This window comes from Bombus affinis, chromosome 2, assembly GCF_024516045.1.
Source record: "Bombus affinis isolate iyBomAffi1 chromosome 2, iyBomAffi1.2, whole genome shotgun sequence".
NCBI classification, from domain to species: Eukaryota; Metazoa; Arthropoda; class Insecta; order Hymenoptera; family Apidae; genus Bombus; species Bombus affinis.
The window spans coordinates 16,321,200-16,334,957 of record NC_066345.1 but is presented as its reverse complement, the minus strand read 5'-3'; the positions used below and the strand labels follow the sequence as shown (position 1 = coordinate 16,334,957).

Below are 13,758 nucleotides of genomic sequence, written 5' to 3'. Positions count from 1 at the left end.
TTATTGCCCAGGTGTTTCTTTCATATCCATATCCCAAAGAGATCTCCATTTGCCGGAAAGATCTCGACGACGGATCTAAGATAGCCGCGAGCCAAGAAATAAATCAAGAAACAAAAAACATTTCGATATCGCAGAAACCATTCGTTCAACCATAAATAGCGGTTAGGTTTCCGAAGAGAAAGAACTCGGACCGCGTACAATGAAACACGTGAAGGCTCGATCACAAACTATTTCGTCTCTAACCAGGAAGTAACTCCACCGTAAGGGACGTTTCATCGATTTGTCATTAAAGTAACCTTGCGGTACCTCCTATCTACAACGTAGCCAAACACGCGAAACATTTTGATGAATCTTTTTTACAATTGATACGTCATAATCGCGTACCTCAATGACCGTATTCCTATTAATATATCCACATAGACATAAATAGCGAAGAATACCGGTCGTGCTTTTACGAATTTCTCCGGAAACATTTCAGAAATGGGAAGACAGAGAATGTAGATGTGATTTTTTGATACGGTTCAAAGGAACTTGTCATCGCGATGCGCATCGCAATTGCAAGTTTTAAGGTTTAAACTACACCAGTCGATATTTATGCTATTTCTGATACAAGTAAATCTGGTACAAATCTCGGCGAATAGGTCTGTCGGAAAGTCGCGTGTCCGCGATATCCTTAAACGGAAATCGGTGTAATTCTTTCGGAAGCTCGCAACCGATGAGACTTCCGGTGTCCTTGTGGGTTCGCGGTGTCCAGCGAAAGCCCATAAAAGCTGGAAAGCGGCGTGGAAGGTGGCATACGAGCAACCTGCGCGCCTGCGACCAGGTCATAGCGATTGCGTAGACCGAAACGTGGCGGTGCACCAGTGAGAATCGAGATTCCGACTCGCTTGCATGCGGGCCCATCGAAATATTTAAATACGAAAGACTAATCTTTAACGAGAATGTCGTTTCCAAGAATAACTCGCTATAATCGTTAAGAAATATTTTCTTGTATATAAAAGAAAAAAGAGAACGATTGATATCATCGAGAATGTCTAGATTACACGCTTTTTTAAAATCATCAAGAGCTACATGTTGATATTTTGTGAATGAAAAGTGCGAGGTACGATAAGATATCTCGAATCTCTTCTTACTTTGTGTTACTGATTATCTTTCTTCTTTTTAATTTCGGACTTTTCAAACTTGGCACAAGAACAACGGGAAACCGGTGTTGAACGCTTTCCTAAATAAAAATACCGCCTAACGCTTTAATCTCTTTTCTCCGTTTCACGTAATCAGAGGAACAAAAGTGTCGCTATTATTTCAAGAAAGAAGATTGATTATACTACCGTGATACTACTAATCAGAGTTATTGTCTTCGCGCGGTCTTCCAAAATATAATGTTTCGATATGGCAGTGAAATACTTGGATGGTCCTTTTGTGTTCAGACTCAACGACAATGGTACAGGACCGCATCTTCTTATACAGGTATCGATATTCTTAGAATCGTACATCGCGCTCCGAACGTTTCCTTGAATTTCAATGTTAGCTATTGAATGGTACAATCGCTATGTATGGATGATATTAGACGCTCTTCATTGAAAAGACGAAAATCGAGCGAGTCACGTTTCAGTAAAGTGTGTATCACGATTGCGTGGGTAGTTTAGCTCTAAAATGCAATGAATACACGTAACACCGGTAGGTACATAAATGTTAGATACGTTCCGTCACGCTTTTATGTCGCTTGGAATTTGTTCGACACGGTTACAAACTTAGCCGTGCCCTTGAACTGAATACTTTTCAAGGTACGTACGGTGTGCATATGCACGTACATACCTGCAGAGCCAAACGAGATGCGACGCGCTTTTGCGTGCACCATTTTTAGAAACACGGCTATTAAATGCGACATGCAATAATAATAGACGAAGAATAGAGTTGTTGGGGCGCACCGATTCACCTCTTCCTTCCATACGATCTAACACAATAGCGATGCGCGTACTATGCAGCCCGGAACGAACTTTCATCGGAAACTTTGATATAAGCGTAACGTTCCTCTGGACGCTTCGTTACGTAAAAATTAATTTCTTAGTCATTATGGATGGATGGATAGACAGACAGATGGGGGAGGGAGGGAAGGAGAGAGAGAAAACAGGCTATTAAAACGAAACGGAAACGATTCAGGTTATAAGAATAGAGTGTAAATGTGGTCGATGACCTTCCGCAGCGAATCGATGTTGAAGTTGTAAGAAAAGAATAATAAAACTAGGCTACCGTAACAGCGAAAAGAGATATACTCGAATTTAATTGTAATTAGAGGCCTTGGTTCGCTTTTCATATCAAAAGTAACCATTCTTAATGCTCTAATAACACGACAAATAAATCAAGGGCGTTCTCTGCTATTTTTGCACGCGCGTTCCAACTTTTCGCAATTATAGAATGCGTAATGTTCCAGTTTAATAAATATTTTGCTCATCGTGTTCCATCCGCTCGAGAGTCACGCGATAAAATGGTCTTCGCTTATTGTTTGAAGAACGAACTTTGATCCGTAAGTAAGTTGATAAACGAATTGTTACATATGAATGGCATACTTTGATCACAGGTTTGTACGGAACGGGGCTGGAGAGAATATACTGGCGAAAATAATGTATTCAAAGATCGATGGAATTTATGGTGGCGATCCGGCGGCTTCCCCCTTCCCCATTACAAGCTATTACTCCCATGGCAGGTAATAGGTCGTCTGAATTTCCTATCTTAAAATCGATTCCGTTAGCAAAGTGACAGCTTTTCAATCGTATTCCCGTAAATCTTTTAGTTTATCAACAGAATTCCGAAAGGGAGTTCGATCTGTCGAAAAGACAATCTTATCCGTCATCTTAGATGTATGAAGAAGATGCACGGTTCGATCTACGATTTCAGGTATAATCTAGAGTTTATCAAGATATCGTGAGAATAATAATCGATCAACGTTATCAAAAATACAACGCGTTAGTCCTGTAGGATATAACTTGCCATCGGAATATACGAAATTGGCGGAGGAATGCAGCCGCTGTGAACACGATAGAGTTTGGATCTGTAAGCCAGTTGGTCAAAGTCAGGGGAAAGGAATCTTTTTGTTTCGCGTAAGAATCAATCATGCTGCATGAACATCGATGATCAAAAGAGAAACTTAACTTATTAGATGAACTCGTCAAATGCGAAATCTTACGTTTTTAGAAATTAAGCGATCTTACATACGACAATGCAGCAGTGGTTCAAAGATACATCGAGAATCCCTTTCTGATCGGAGGTTACAAATTCGATCTACGACTATACGTGTGCGTACCCTCTTATCGGCCTTTGACGATATACTTGTATAAGGAAGGATTGGCGCGTTTCGCTACAGAAAAATTTTCGTTAGAACATTTGAACGATCCTTTCCGGCATCTCACTAACTTTTCGTTAAACAAATTGGGTCCAGGATACTCTGAGAAGAAGGAACGCGTTGGTTCTGGTATAAAATCACCGTCGCTAATTTAAAGTTTCTTCAATTGTACCATAGATGGTAGAATTCGAACATTCGCAGGTTGCAAATGGACTTTTAGACAATTGAGAAGATACTTCGAACAAGCTGGATATTACGATTGGTTTCTTTGGCAGAGAATAGCCTGTTTAGTCAGTTTAACTATATTGAGCCAAGCCGCGAGCATACCGAAATCTTCCAATTGCTTCGAGTTTTTCGGATTTGACGTATTAATCGACAGAAATTTAAAACCATGGTTACTAGAGGTTAAGAGATATCTCATTCGCCTGAATTATTCATGAAAATTATTGTTAATTATTCGATAATCGACATTTAAACAGGTCAATCTAAGCCCAGCTTTAAGTAATGACTGCGAAATCGACTCTGAAGTGAAGAAACCTCTGCTGCATGACCTATTCGATTTACTAGGTCTTCCAGTATGCAACACTGGTCTCTCGCTTTTTACGATATGGTCAACAAACCCGATTGACGATGAGGTTGAAGTGTCTTCCAAGTTTTGTACAAATCGAACCGTGAAAAAGAAATCGAAAACTTATCGGGAAACTGATAGTTTTCTAAATATATGCACGGAACTTCGACCTACCGTATGTATCTAAAATAAAGTAGCTATAGACAAATATTGAATTCTTTGTTCTAGAAATGCTACATTCTATATCCATTTTAATTATTAGCTTAAACAATCAACTATCAACAATTCTACAAATTTATGGTCTCGTTACAATCCCTTGTTAGTGGATAAGTATATTCCACGCGGTTTTCAGGGTAATAACCCAGAAAGCAACAATAAAACATCGATATGGGATAATGGTAAAGATTGGAGTACGCCATGCGCGAGAGAAGGAGGCTGGATTCGCATTTATCCGTTGACACGAATCAAATCAGAGAATCCCATTAATTATGTATCATCTTTATCGGAAACTACACGAATTGCAGAAAAGGAAACCAGAAATATCGTACTTTCTATACAAAAGTAATAATTTCAATAAATTTTTCCAATTTATGACAAAATGTCAGAAAAGTATATATAATTGATTTCCTTTACAGATATTTAAAAGCTGCCAAAGAAGTGCACAAAAAGAATGAGAAATATAGAGATGAACAGTATAACGCTACATTACGGAAAATGGTGGAATTAAATACCGAAATTTGGCTGCCATCGAAATAAGTTAATATATACAGAACAGATATTCGGGTCTTTTATCTGCATATTCTTTTTATCATTTAAGCAAATCAGCACAATATGCTTTGACCAATTAAATGATTCGATAATACTACATTTAAGCCAGACTTTTCATAGCCATAAATATTTCTCAATATTTTTAATAGCGAAATATGTTTTAAAATCGTATTTTAAACATAATTGTGATAGAAATATTAACGAAGAACATTCGCATTCTATTGTCGTATATTCTAAAATACCATATGTGGATAATTAATATGCAGGATAAAGGAAAGAGACATATATATTCACCAAGAAATTCTCGGTTTATTGAATATTTTCTTGCAAATGTACATTAATTCACTCCCTTTGCTGCTAACCTCTTATCGCGCTCTTCAGCAATCGAAAGCTTAACACCTTTGTCTCTTGGTAAGCTAATATACGGCTTTGTACCCTTGCCAATGATAAAAACGTTGTTCAACCTAAACGAATGATTTATATATGATATAACGGCCGGCTCAATAATCTAAAGTAGCTTAGATTAACTTAATAAACAATAATACTCGTGTTTCCTAAATGGGTAATACTGAAAAGTCTATGTGAAAACAATCAGTGACCAGTATGAAGGAAATTCATTTTGACCAACTTTTGACTACAATATTTTTTATAATATATTATAGCTTCGATTATGGTCACCATAAAAATGAATTTACTCTTTCTTTTGTAAAAATTTGAAAACAAAAAAGAATATGCAAGGATCATAAAGTATAAGCAAATAAAGAGTAAATATTTTAAGTACCTTGTGGCGAAAGTATGCCCTTGTGAGTCTTTAATGTGGCAAATATCAAAGGAACCGGGATGACGCTCGCGGCTAACAACTGTGCCTACACGTCCTAAATTTCTCCCACCAGTAATCATACAGAGATTACCTAAACAATAATAATAATCGATTAATAGGTTTCATATATATTTACGACTAAAAGATATTATACCTGAATCAAATCGAATAGAATCCAAGATTTTGCCTGTTGCTATATCTAAATGAATGGTATCATTAACTTTAATTAAAGGATCTGGATAACGAATAGTTCTTCCATCGTGCGTTACCAGGAATGGAATACCTTTTGGTCCAGTTTGAACACGTTTTACCTTACACAATTTGTACTGTAATAAAAAATATTTAATTTCTTAGTTAAATAAAAGATATCTCATTGAATTATCCATGATTTTTTGTCAATGATTAAATACCTTGGCCTCTTCTGCTGTAATTCTATGAGTGGTAAATCGTCCCTTAACGTCATAAATCAATCGAAAATATTCACCAGTCTTGTTAATGGTAATAACATCTAAAAAGACAAATTGAATTTATTAATTACAAACTACATTTAGTTTTCCATATGCCTTGTCTTAAATATATTTTTTTAAGTGGTATAAAAAATGTGCACTTTTTGGGTTATACAGAAAAAATATTTGATTCAATCTGTGACCAAAATAAAGAACTTTTATTTTACTATTGGCTAATGTTTGACTATAACATTTTGTTTGAGAAATGTTATAGCTTCGATATAGCCTTATATATACTTAAAAAAAATAAAGTGTCTTATAAACTTACCCATGAAACCTGCAGGATAGTTGGGGTCAGTTCTAACCTTGCCATCGACTTTAATCAAACGTTGCATTACAATCTTTGTTACTTCGCAATTAGTCAATGCATATTTCAACCTATTGCGAAGAAAAATAACAAGAGGAAGGGATTCTCTTAATTTATGAGGTCCCGTAGATGGACGTGGAGCATATACACCCCCAAGTTTATCTAACATCCACGCTTTAGGCGCGTTAAGACGCTTCAAATGCTTTTTCGGTCCACGAGCCTAAAAACAAAATTCACATACTTAATATTATCGTCTCAAATAAAATGTGCAAGAATTCAACGAACTTATTAATGTCAAACATATCATTCAATATAATATTGTCATTCTATAAACAAAGAGGTTAGATTAGAAGTTAGTTTACCATTTTATCTCTTTTATTTCCTTAAAATATAATAATCACCGAATGTCACACTAAAAACTTATTTCTGTGAATAGATTTATAGCAAATATTCATATGAAGTATTGATCTGTTCGTTATAAAAATGTAACCTTTACGCGCACATCTTAACCGTATGTCTTGCTTCATAAAAATGAAATAAATTTAACAAATCATATAGAGATAAATATTCACTTTAATTCATTTAGTTTACGCTTTACTCGGATATTAAAAAATACAACACACTATTCAGCCGATGTAAACGGATTTTATGTCAGCAACAAACAGCCGCACTTACCATCTTCGTTTTCTAAATGGAAAAGGCACGTTCACGCGATGTTACTTTCTGCAACGCCACTGTAACTAATATGGCGGATACGTGTATATAACTGTTCAATGCTTTTTTAAACGACTTACATTATATTATATTGAGTTAATAATTTCATAATTTTAAAGTAACATAAATTGTAATTATGCTTCAAAACATAAATACTATATAAGTAATTGTAAATTGTAATTATATGATAATGTTGTAATCATAAAATGGTACATCCTGTATTATGTATTTTCTTTTTTCAATATTTCTAACTTTAAGAATCAATGGTATAATGGAAAATGTAAAAAATATTTTATAATATATAAATCTTTTAATAAATGGATATAAAAGCATTACAAAATTACAATAACTATTTGAAAAAGATTAAATGAATAATAAAGATTAATTGGATTGTATAGCTTCAACTATGTTGTCCAATAAGTTGGAGGCACCAATTCTAAATAAATCTTTAGATAGCCATTCCTCTCCTAATTCCATTTGAACCAACATCATCCATTCTAAAGCCTCCTGGGAAACTTTAATACCACCAGCAGGTTTTAAACCAACCTAAAATAATATATTTCAATACCAAATATAAGGTATGAAATATTGCTTTTCATTTTTTTAAACAAAAATTTATACCTTTCTCTGTGTGGATTCATAATAATCCTTGATTGCTTGACACATAATAACTCCAGCAGACAAGGTAGCATTTATTGCTTCTTTTCCAGTAGATGTTTTAATAAAATCTGCTCCAGCCATCATTGCTATCATAGATGACTTATACACATTCTCTAAATTACCTAATTCTCCCGTAGCAAGTATGACTTTCAAACATTTGTTACCACAAGCAACACGAAATGATTTTAGTTCTTCATATAATTCTTTCCATTGTTGCATCAAAGCCAATGGTCTGTTAATAACAATATCAATTTCATCAGCTCCTAGTTCCACACCTATTTCTACTTCACGAAGACGTGTTTCTAATGGAAACTGTCCTGATGGAAATCCTCCACCCACTATTTAGATAACAATAATATATTTTGTTATTTTTTAACTTAAATATTATTAGAAAAGAACTTACATGTATACTTACCAGTAGCCCTGGAAATTTTATGTTCTTTATCAAGTTTTTCCAATATAGACATTGCATCTACAAATCTCATGGGATATACACATACAGATGCAGTATGCAAATGTGAATTACTTGGTAATTTAAGAGGGTTTACTGCCTGTAATTATTGAAATATATGAAATATATCAATATTTTTAAAGATGTCGTAAAGATCAAAAGTTTTAATATAACACTAAGTATTACTTTAGTACACAAAGTTTCAATTTTTGAAGGTGTATCATCACTTCCTAGAGTAGTTAAATCTATGAAACCTATTGCTTTTACCAACCAAGCAGTTTTAACATGATTTTCCAATTTATTAACTCTATAACGTATAGAATTAATTTTTCCATCTATTGCAGACTGATCGAAATTCATTGTAGCTAAAACATAAGTATATAAATGTTAAAAACATGAAAAATGATAAAATTTTTAAATTCGATTTACCATTAGCCAACTTTTGAATATCCATTATACGTCTTCTAAAATTTTCGGAAATATTTAACCTTAATTAAATGCGTAAAATGCGTAAAAATGAACACGTAAGAAGAGTGTGAGTGCTTCAAATTTAGGAGCGATATCAATTAGAAAATTTTTTTAGTAATTGATAACACCGCAATGACCTATAATTTACGATTGTTGGCAAATGATACAGTAAAGTATAAAAGACTCATATATGTATGCATTTGACAACATATCATTTCTCAGTTACTTTATCTTAATAAACCTTCTCCCACTTTATTCTGATATTGTATATTGTGATATATACATATAATTTTTATCAAATGCTACATTATATAATGTATCACATATACCTCGCGAAAATGAAAAAAAAAAGACTGCTTTTGCAAGCTAAAAAAATATTCGTTCTAAAGCGAGAATGACTGATCAATATAATTCTTAACTAATAAGTATTAATTTTTATTTATAAAAGCATTGAGAATATTTTTCTTCAGATAAAGTCGCAATTGTGACATAGAGGCTGTCTTGTCATGCCTATTTCTGGAATGAAGGATTGAAATTGTCGATTTTTATTTTATAATTATTGATACATATTAAATATTATTTAATATCTAAATTTATTATAGCAGTTGTTTATTGCTGAATATTATGTATAATGAAATATATAATAAATAAATTTACATAATAGTAATAAATACTATAAATATTTTCTGTAATATATTTTGATACATTTTAAGCTAATTTGATATATCTTTGATATAGCATACTCGAATGTACTTGTTACTTTTTCGAATTAATACTATTCTTTTTTTGAAAATTTATTACCAACGGTTTGCAATTTAGTCATCAAAATTAAAAAAATTTCTAAACAAAACTACTAAAATTTGTACTAATATAAATTATTATTATCTATAATGTTGCCATTGTTCCCAATACTGGGTGGTTTGCATTTCAGAAAGTCGTGATACAGTGCGATCAAAAGCAAAAAGTTCTTCTTCTCCAGTAAAAAGATTAGATTTGTAATTGTCCTGTTGAAGATACAAAGTTAAAAAATTATATATCAGTTAATGAAAACAACAACTTTTGTTTCGTAACTTACTGAACCATGTGATATTTTTAAATCATCCATTAGCATTCGTTTTTCATCTGTATATTCACTATTTCCTTGTGGGATAAAAAGTTCTGTATGTGGAACAGCTGCAGATATTACAACTCGTACCTGACAAAATTTTTTTTTATTTAAATATAAACATTTATAATGATTTAAATTGTTATATATGAAGAGTAGATAGAACATATGTAAATTTACCTTATTGTCATATAGTGTATCAATTAATGTAATAAATCTTCTGGTTTGTGATTTAAGACGAAAATCTAGTTGTGGTACATCTCTTATAATAACTGTATGAAATGCTTGACTTAGTTCTAAATAATCACTAGCACCAAGTGGCTGTAAATAAAACAATTGCTTGTTATATTATACATATCTAATGAAAATTTGTAATAACCTACTCTATCACACAATTCTTCAAAAGTTGAATCCAACACTTGACCACAGGTTCTTTCAAATGTAACATTACGACCTCTTATAGAAATAGTTCGAGATCTCACAACATCATTTTCCTTTGAGCATAAATATTTAAACACTTTATCCACATCACTAGTTGCATCCTCTCCTTTTCTATAAAAATTTATCATTTTTTAGAGAGGAATATTTTATTACATGCCTTATTTGTGCATCACTATACGTACATGAAATAAATTTTTTCATCTCTAAGCCCTGTTTTCAGCCTATAATCTACCCCTGAATCTAGGGAATTTATAACGCAATAATTTTTTAAAACCTGTATAAATGGAATAAAATTTCCTCTCTGTAGCCCATTTTTGTATAAATCATCGGGTGCTCTATTACTGGTTGCAATAACTATTACTCCATTATTAAAGAGTTCAGTAAATAATCGTTTCAATATCATAGCATCTGCAATATCAGTTACCTATATATATATATATATAATCTTTTATTAATACGTGTTACATTAAATCATAAATAACTGATTGTATATTTCAGAAATGAACCTGAAATTCATCAAAACAAAGTAACCAAGCTTCTTCAGTAATACTTTTTGCAACTGGTGGTATTGGATCAAATGGTTGAAGTTTAGTACTACTAACATCTCGTACAATATTTTTCTTTACTTCATGTACTTTATTATGTACATCAAGCATAAAAGAGTGAAAATGAACTCTTTTTTTATTCTCAATCTAAAATAATACATTTCAAGATAATTACTTGTTTCTTTAATTAAAAGATTTATTTTTTAATGAACTGCATATGGAAAACCATTTATATTATTTGTAGAAATTATAGTATTTAGAGTACCTTTATCATAGTTTAAAGAAAATTTTTTTATTATCAGTACCTTTACTATATAAAGTAACTCCTTTGTTACATTAATTATTTTATTATGTGCATGAATTATGTTGAAAAGTATTATGAACTACCAAATTGTTAATTAATAATACTTTGTGGCTATCCATATGCAATAATTATATGAGTTATAAACTATAATACCTGGCAACATTTGTAGAAAAGATCCATCAACATTGTTTTACCTCCACCAACTGCTCCATGAATATATAGTCCTTTTGGTGGTTGTTTTCTTTTCCTACCCAACCATTTATCTAATAAGTTGAATTCTTCAGGTTTGTATCCATTTATTTCTTCATAAATACTCTGCAATGTTCTAGCAACTTTCATTTGATGTTCATCTTCCACTAATTCTCCTTTTGCAATTTTATTTTTTAACATAACAATTGGACCTTTCTCAATTAAACTAACATCATGAACATATCCATGACGTTGAATATGTTGTACAAATTTGTTGGACAAATTTGTAAAATAGTTTTGATTAAAAAATTTTTTTGGTAACAAGTAAGTCATCATGGGAAAGATGTCCTAAAGGAAAGGTCATAATTTGTTATCTATGTATGTTACTTAAGTATATTATTAAACGCCAGATTAGGTAAATACTTATTCTTACAGATAAATATTTGACAAATATACATTTAATTTAAAAAATTAACAAAATATAGAAAAACTTTCTAGTGTATATAATCAAAGATATTCACATATTTATCGAATTTACGTTTGACAGACAATCAGTATGTTAACCTTTATATTACATATGAAAATACATTACATGTATCTACCTTAAAATAGAATACCCACACTAGGAAATTTAAAAAGGTAGGTGTGAAGCATGATATTGATAAATATGAAGAATTGAATAACTGAAAAATATATAATCAAATCATGTACTTACGCTTCTGTTTTCTTCCTTCGTTGTTATTTATTAAAACTGATTCTTTCATGATATTTTAATATTATTAGAAAGAAATTTCATGTACAAAGAAATTCAGTTTGAAAAATTATCTACCGCGCGTCATGTTATGACGTAATTAAAAAAGAAATATGGAACCATCAGATGCAATTTATTAATGGCTGTTCATAAGGGTCCATATTGATGCATAAAGCTTTATTCACAAGATAAAAAATAAGAAGGTATAAAATATCATTTATTTTCCAATATTTTAATTAAATAAATGTTCTTAAGCCTAATTATATAAGAAGTAATACGTTTAATATTTTAATTCAAAATGTATAATTTTATTATATTTTGTATATAAATATCTTAACACTATTTTCAAAATAATTATTTATAACATTTCATTTTAATGACTCGCACTTTGTTATAAATTAGGAATGTAATACAAGAAATTTAGGAATTCTATTAATGTTAAAATAGACATGATGAATTTTCTAAATTTCAATCATTATGATAAATTTTAGAACTGTATGGAGCACTATACATTGGCAGTCTTCGTTTGTCAGGATTGATTCCTTCTTTTAACGAATAATAACGTCTTTCAATAACTTTATCAAAAAACCTACTCAATTTAACAGAAGAGCTAGAACCAGCAGCTAGTGATCTCACTTGATGACAATCCTAAGAAGAATGTTAACTTGAAAACAATAATATCAGTGTGTAATAATTTAAAAAAATAAATGATATACCAAAAATATTTCATCAGCACCACATTCTTCTGCAATAGTTGAAGAACGTCTATGTACATTTGATCTGACTTCCGCAACTAGATCTAATTTTGTACCAATAACTAAAATTGGTATCTAAAAAAATAATTTTATTTACACAAAAGAACATGATAAAAAATTATACAATTATGTCAAAAATAATTAACATTACCTGTGTAGATCCTACAAATTTTTCAGGATCAAAATCATCAAATGGCTTTGATTTCATATAATTATTATCTTTACTCAAAACTTCTTCAAGCCATTTTTGAAGATTTTGTTGTGATTTTCTGTTTGTTAAATCATGAACTAATATGATACCTGTATTGTTAATAATGATTGATGATTTCTAAATTTTTTACTTTAAATCATTAATGTTATATATTTCATGTTTATACCATTTGTAGGATTATAAAAAACAGATCTTGTATTTTTATGACTTTGACTTCCTCCAATATCCCATAATTCAATAAAATATCTTCTCTGATTAGGAGTTCCTTCTTTATATTCATGTAATTTAACTTCCACTGAGCAACCTATAGTCCATGAAGGATTCCTAATAGGTTGTTGTTGACATATTAAATGTGTTAATGATGTTTTTCCAACGCCTAAATATAAGAAAGGAAGAATATTTAACAATTATTTAATCATAAGGAGTTACATAAACATAGGTGTAAAAAAAATAGATAACCTACAAATAATGTCATAAAAATATGTATGAAACACATCAGATATAACTTTTTATAAATTAAGGAATTAAATAAGCTTGAAAAATATATTCTAGTAATAAATATGACATTTATGCTGTAATTAACGAAATAACAGTTAATAATAGATAGATAAACAAAATAAAAGACATTGACAATAACAAAAAGATATTATAGAATTGCTTCATGTACATATCCTTACCAGAATCACCAACAACAATAATCTTAACTTTATCGATTGCAGCCATCAATAATTTTTATGAAACTATATAAAAATGTATCTTTTTGTTTCTTTATTTCTGTTGTTTGACAGGTAGTCATTTGATAATTTTCTATTATGAACACATAACCTAAAAACTATTTTACTCATAAACAAGCGT

At 31.1% G+C, this 13,758-nt stretch overlaps 5 protein-coding genes across 10 annotated transcripts; 1 reads left to right on the top strand and 4 right to left on the bottom strand.

The window, feature by feature from the left end:
* The first annotated feature begins 597 nt into the window (after positions 1-597).
* On the top strand, positions 598-6,402 carry LOC126928678 (probable tubulin polyglutamylase TTLL2). Of its 3 annotated transcripts, XM_050744285.1 has the most exons (10): positions 598-1,102; positions 1,279-1,467; positions 2,579-2,704; positions 2,792-2,895; positions 2,969-3,098; positions 3,193-3,469; positions 3,542-3,744; positions 3,820-4,083; positions 4,171-4,469; positions 4,544-6,402. In XM_050744285.1, the coding sequence occupies exons 2-10, from the start codon at positions 1,390-1,392 to the stop codon at positions 4,662-4,664; spliced, it is 1,602 nt and encodes a 533-aa protein (XP_050600242.1). In that variant the 5' UTR covers positions 598-1,102; positions 1,279-1,389; the 3' UTR covers positions 4,665-6,402. The 3 variants fall into 3 exon arrangements, with proteins under 3 accessions (XP_050600242.1, XP_050600241.1, XP_050600243.1); XM_050744284.1 differs by having other exon boundaries at positions 598-1,467; XM_050744286.1 differs by having other exon boundaries at positions 599-1,467; positions 4,261-4,469.
* On the bottom strand, positions 4,964-7,136 carry LOC126928698 (40S ribosomal protein S4). 2 transcript variants are annotated; one of them, XM_050744351.1, is made up of 6 exons: positions 6,985-7,136; positions 6,271-6,529; positions 5,907-6,004; positions 5,651-5,822; positions 5,458-5,587; positions 4,964-5,140 (listed from the first exon to the last, which is right to left on the bottom strand). In XM_050744351.1, the coding sequence occupies exons 1-6, from the start codon at positions 6,985-6,987 to the stop codon at positions 5,014-5,016; spliced, it is 789 nt and encodes a 262-aa protein (XP_050600308.1). In that variant the 5' UTR covers positions 6,988-7,136; the 3' UTR covers positions 4,964-5,013. The 2 variants fall into 2 exon arrangements, with proteins under 2 accessions (XP_050600308.1, XP_050600309.1); XM_050744352.1 differs by lacking the exon at positions 6,985-7,136 and adding an exon at positions 6,672-6,940.
* A 177-nt stretch (positions 7,137-7,313) lies between these two features.
* Positions 7,314-8,974, bottom strand: LOC126928695 (deoxyribose-phosphate aldolase). The gene is made up of 5 exons (XM_050744342.1): positions 8,564-8,974; positions 8,321-8,499; positions 8,099-8,234; positions 7,645-8,021; positions 7,314-7,569 (listed from the first exon to the last, which is right to left on the bottom strand). Exons 1-5 carry the CDS (start codon positions 8,586-8,588, stop codon positions 7,405-7,407), a joined length of 882 nt encoding a protein of 293 aa, XP_050600299.1. The 5' UTR covers positions 8,589-8,974; the 3' UTR covers positions 7,314-7,404.
* A 202-nt stretch (positions 8,975-9,176) lies between these two features.
* LOC126928681 (putative ATPase N2B) lies at positions 9,177-12,046 on the bottom strand. Of its 3 annotated transcripts, none has more exons than XM_050744294.1 (8): positions 11,902-12,046; positions 11,151-11,534; positions 10,655-10,840; positions 10,331-10,572; positions 10,091-10,259; positions 9,888-10,028; positions 9,678-9,797; positions 9,177-9,606 (listed from the first exon to the last, which is right to left on the bottom strand). In XM_050744294.1, exons 2-8 carry the CDS (start codon positions 11,520-11,522, stop codon positions 9,484-9,486), a joined length of 1,353 nt encoding a protein of 450 aa, XP_050600251.1. In that variant the 5' UTR covers positions 11,523-11,534; positions 11,902-12,046; the 3' UTR covers positions 9,177-9,483. The 3 variants fall into 3 exon arrangements, with proteins under 3 accessions (XP_050600251.1, XP_050600252.1, XP_050600250.1); XM_050744295.1 differs by lacking the exon at positions 11,902-12,046 and adding an exon at positions 11,789-11,882; XM_050744293.1 differs by lacking the exon at positions 11,902-12,046 and adding an exon at positions 11,620-11,777.
* Positions 12,047-12,141: 95 nt separating this feature from the next.
* On the bottom strand, positions 12,142-13,729 carry LOC126928700 (rab-like protein 3). Its single transcript, XM_050744354.1, has 5 exons — positions 13,581-13,729; positions 13,070-13,279; positions 12,844-12,992; positions 12,654-12,767; positions 12,142-12,585 (listed from the first exon to the last, which is right to left on the bottom strand). The coding sequence occupies exons 1-5, from the start codon at positions 13,624-13,626 to the stop codon at positions 12,406-12,408; spliced, it is 699 nt and encodes a 232-aa protein (XP_050600311.1). The 5' UTR covers positions 13,627-13,729; the 3' UTR covers positions 12,142-12,405.
* Between the last annotated feature and the right edge of the window lie 29 nt (positions 13,730-13,758).

What these genes read in the sequence shown, in the direction of transcription:
- LOC126928678 (XM_050744285.1), top strand. Translation starts at nt 1,390, where the DNA reads ATGGCAGTGAAATACTTGGATGGTCCTTTTGTGTTCAGACTCAACGAC. An exon ending in AGCTATTACTCCCATGGCAG is followed by an intron (nt 2,705 to 2,791) that starts GTAATAGGTCGT and finishes TAAATCTTTTAG; the next exon opens with TTTATCAACAGAATTCCGAA. An exon ending in ATCGTACTTTCTATACAAAA is followed by an intron (nt 4,470 to 4,543) that starts GTAATAATTTCA and finishes TTTCCTTTACAG; the next exon opens with ATATTTAAAAGCTGCCAAAG.
- LOC126928698 (XM_050744351.1), bottom strand. An exon ending in CTATCCTGCAGGTTTCATGG is followed by an intron (nt 6,005 to 6,270) that starts GTAAGTTTATAA and finishes TTGTCTTTTTAG; the next exon opens with ATGTTATTACCATTAACAAG. An exon ending in GGGCATACTTTCGCCACAAG is followed by an intron (nt 5,141 to 5,457) that starts GTACTTAAAATA and finishes TCATTCGTTTAG; the next exon opens with GTTGAACAACGTTTTTATCA.
- LOC126928681 (XM_050744294.1), bottom strand. Translation starts at nt 11,522, where the DNA reads ATGATGACTTACTTGTTACCAAAAAAATTTTTTAATCAAAACTATTTT. An exon ending in TTGAAGAATTGTGTGATAGA is followed by an intron (nt 10,029 to 10,090) that starts GTAGGTTATTAC and finishes TTTTATTTACAG; the next exon opens with CCACTTGGTGCTAGTGATTA. An exon ending in ATACACTATATGACAATAAG is followed by an intron (nt 9,798 to 9,887) that starts GTAAATTTACAT and finishes AAATTTTGTCAG; the next exon opens with GTACGAGTTGTAATATCTGC.
- LOC126928695 (XM_050744342.1), bottom strand. Translation starts at nt 8,588, where the DNA reads ATGGATATTCAAAAGTTGGCTAATG. An exon ending in TATTCAAAAGTTGGCTAATG is followed by an intron (nt 8,500 to 8,563) that starts GTAAATCGAATT and finishes CTTATGTTTTAG; the next exon opens with CTACAATGAATTTCGATCAG. An exon ending in TTGAAACTTTGTGTACTAAA is followed by an intron (nt 8,235 to 8,320) that starts GTAATACTTAGT and finishes CAATAATTACAG; the next exon opens with GCAGTAAACCCTCTTAAATT.
- LOC126928700 (XM_050744354.1), bottom strand. Translation starts at nt 13,626, where the DNA reads ATGGCTGCAATCGATAAAGTTAAGATTATTGTTGTTGGTGATTCTG. An exon ending in TTTTTATAATCCTACAAATG is followed by an intron (nt 12,993 to 13,069) that starts GTATAAACATGA and finishes TTAACAATACAG; the next exon opens with GTATCATATTAGTTCATGAT. An exon ending in GTGCTGATGAAATATTTTTG is followed by an intron (nt 12,586 to 12,653) that starts GTATATCATTTA and finishes CATTCTTCTTAG; the next exon opens with GATTGTCATCAAGTGAGATC.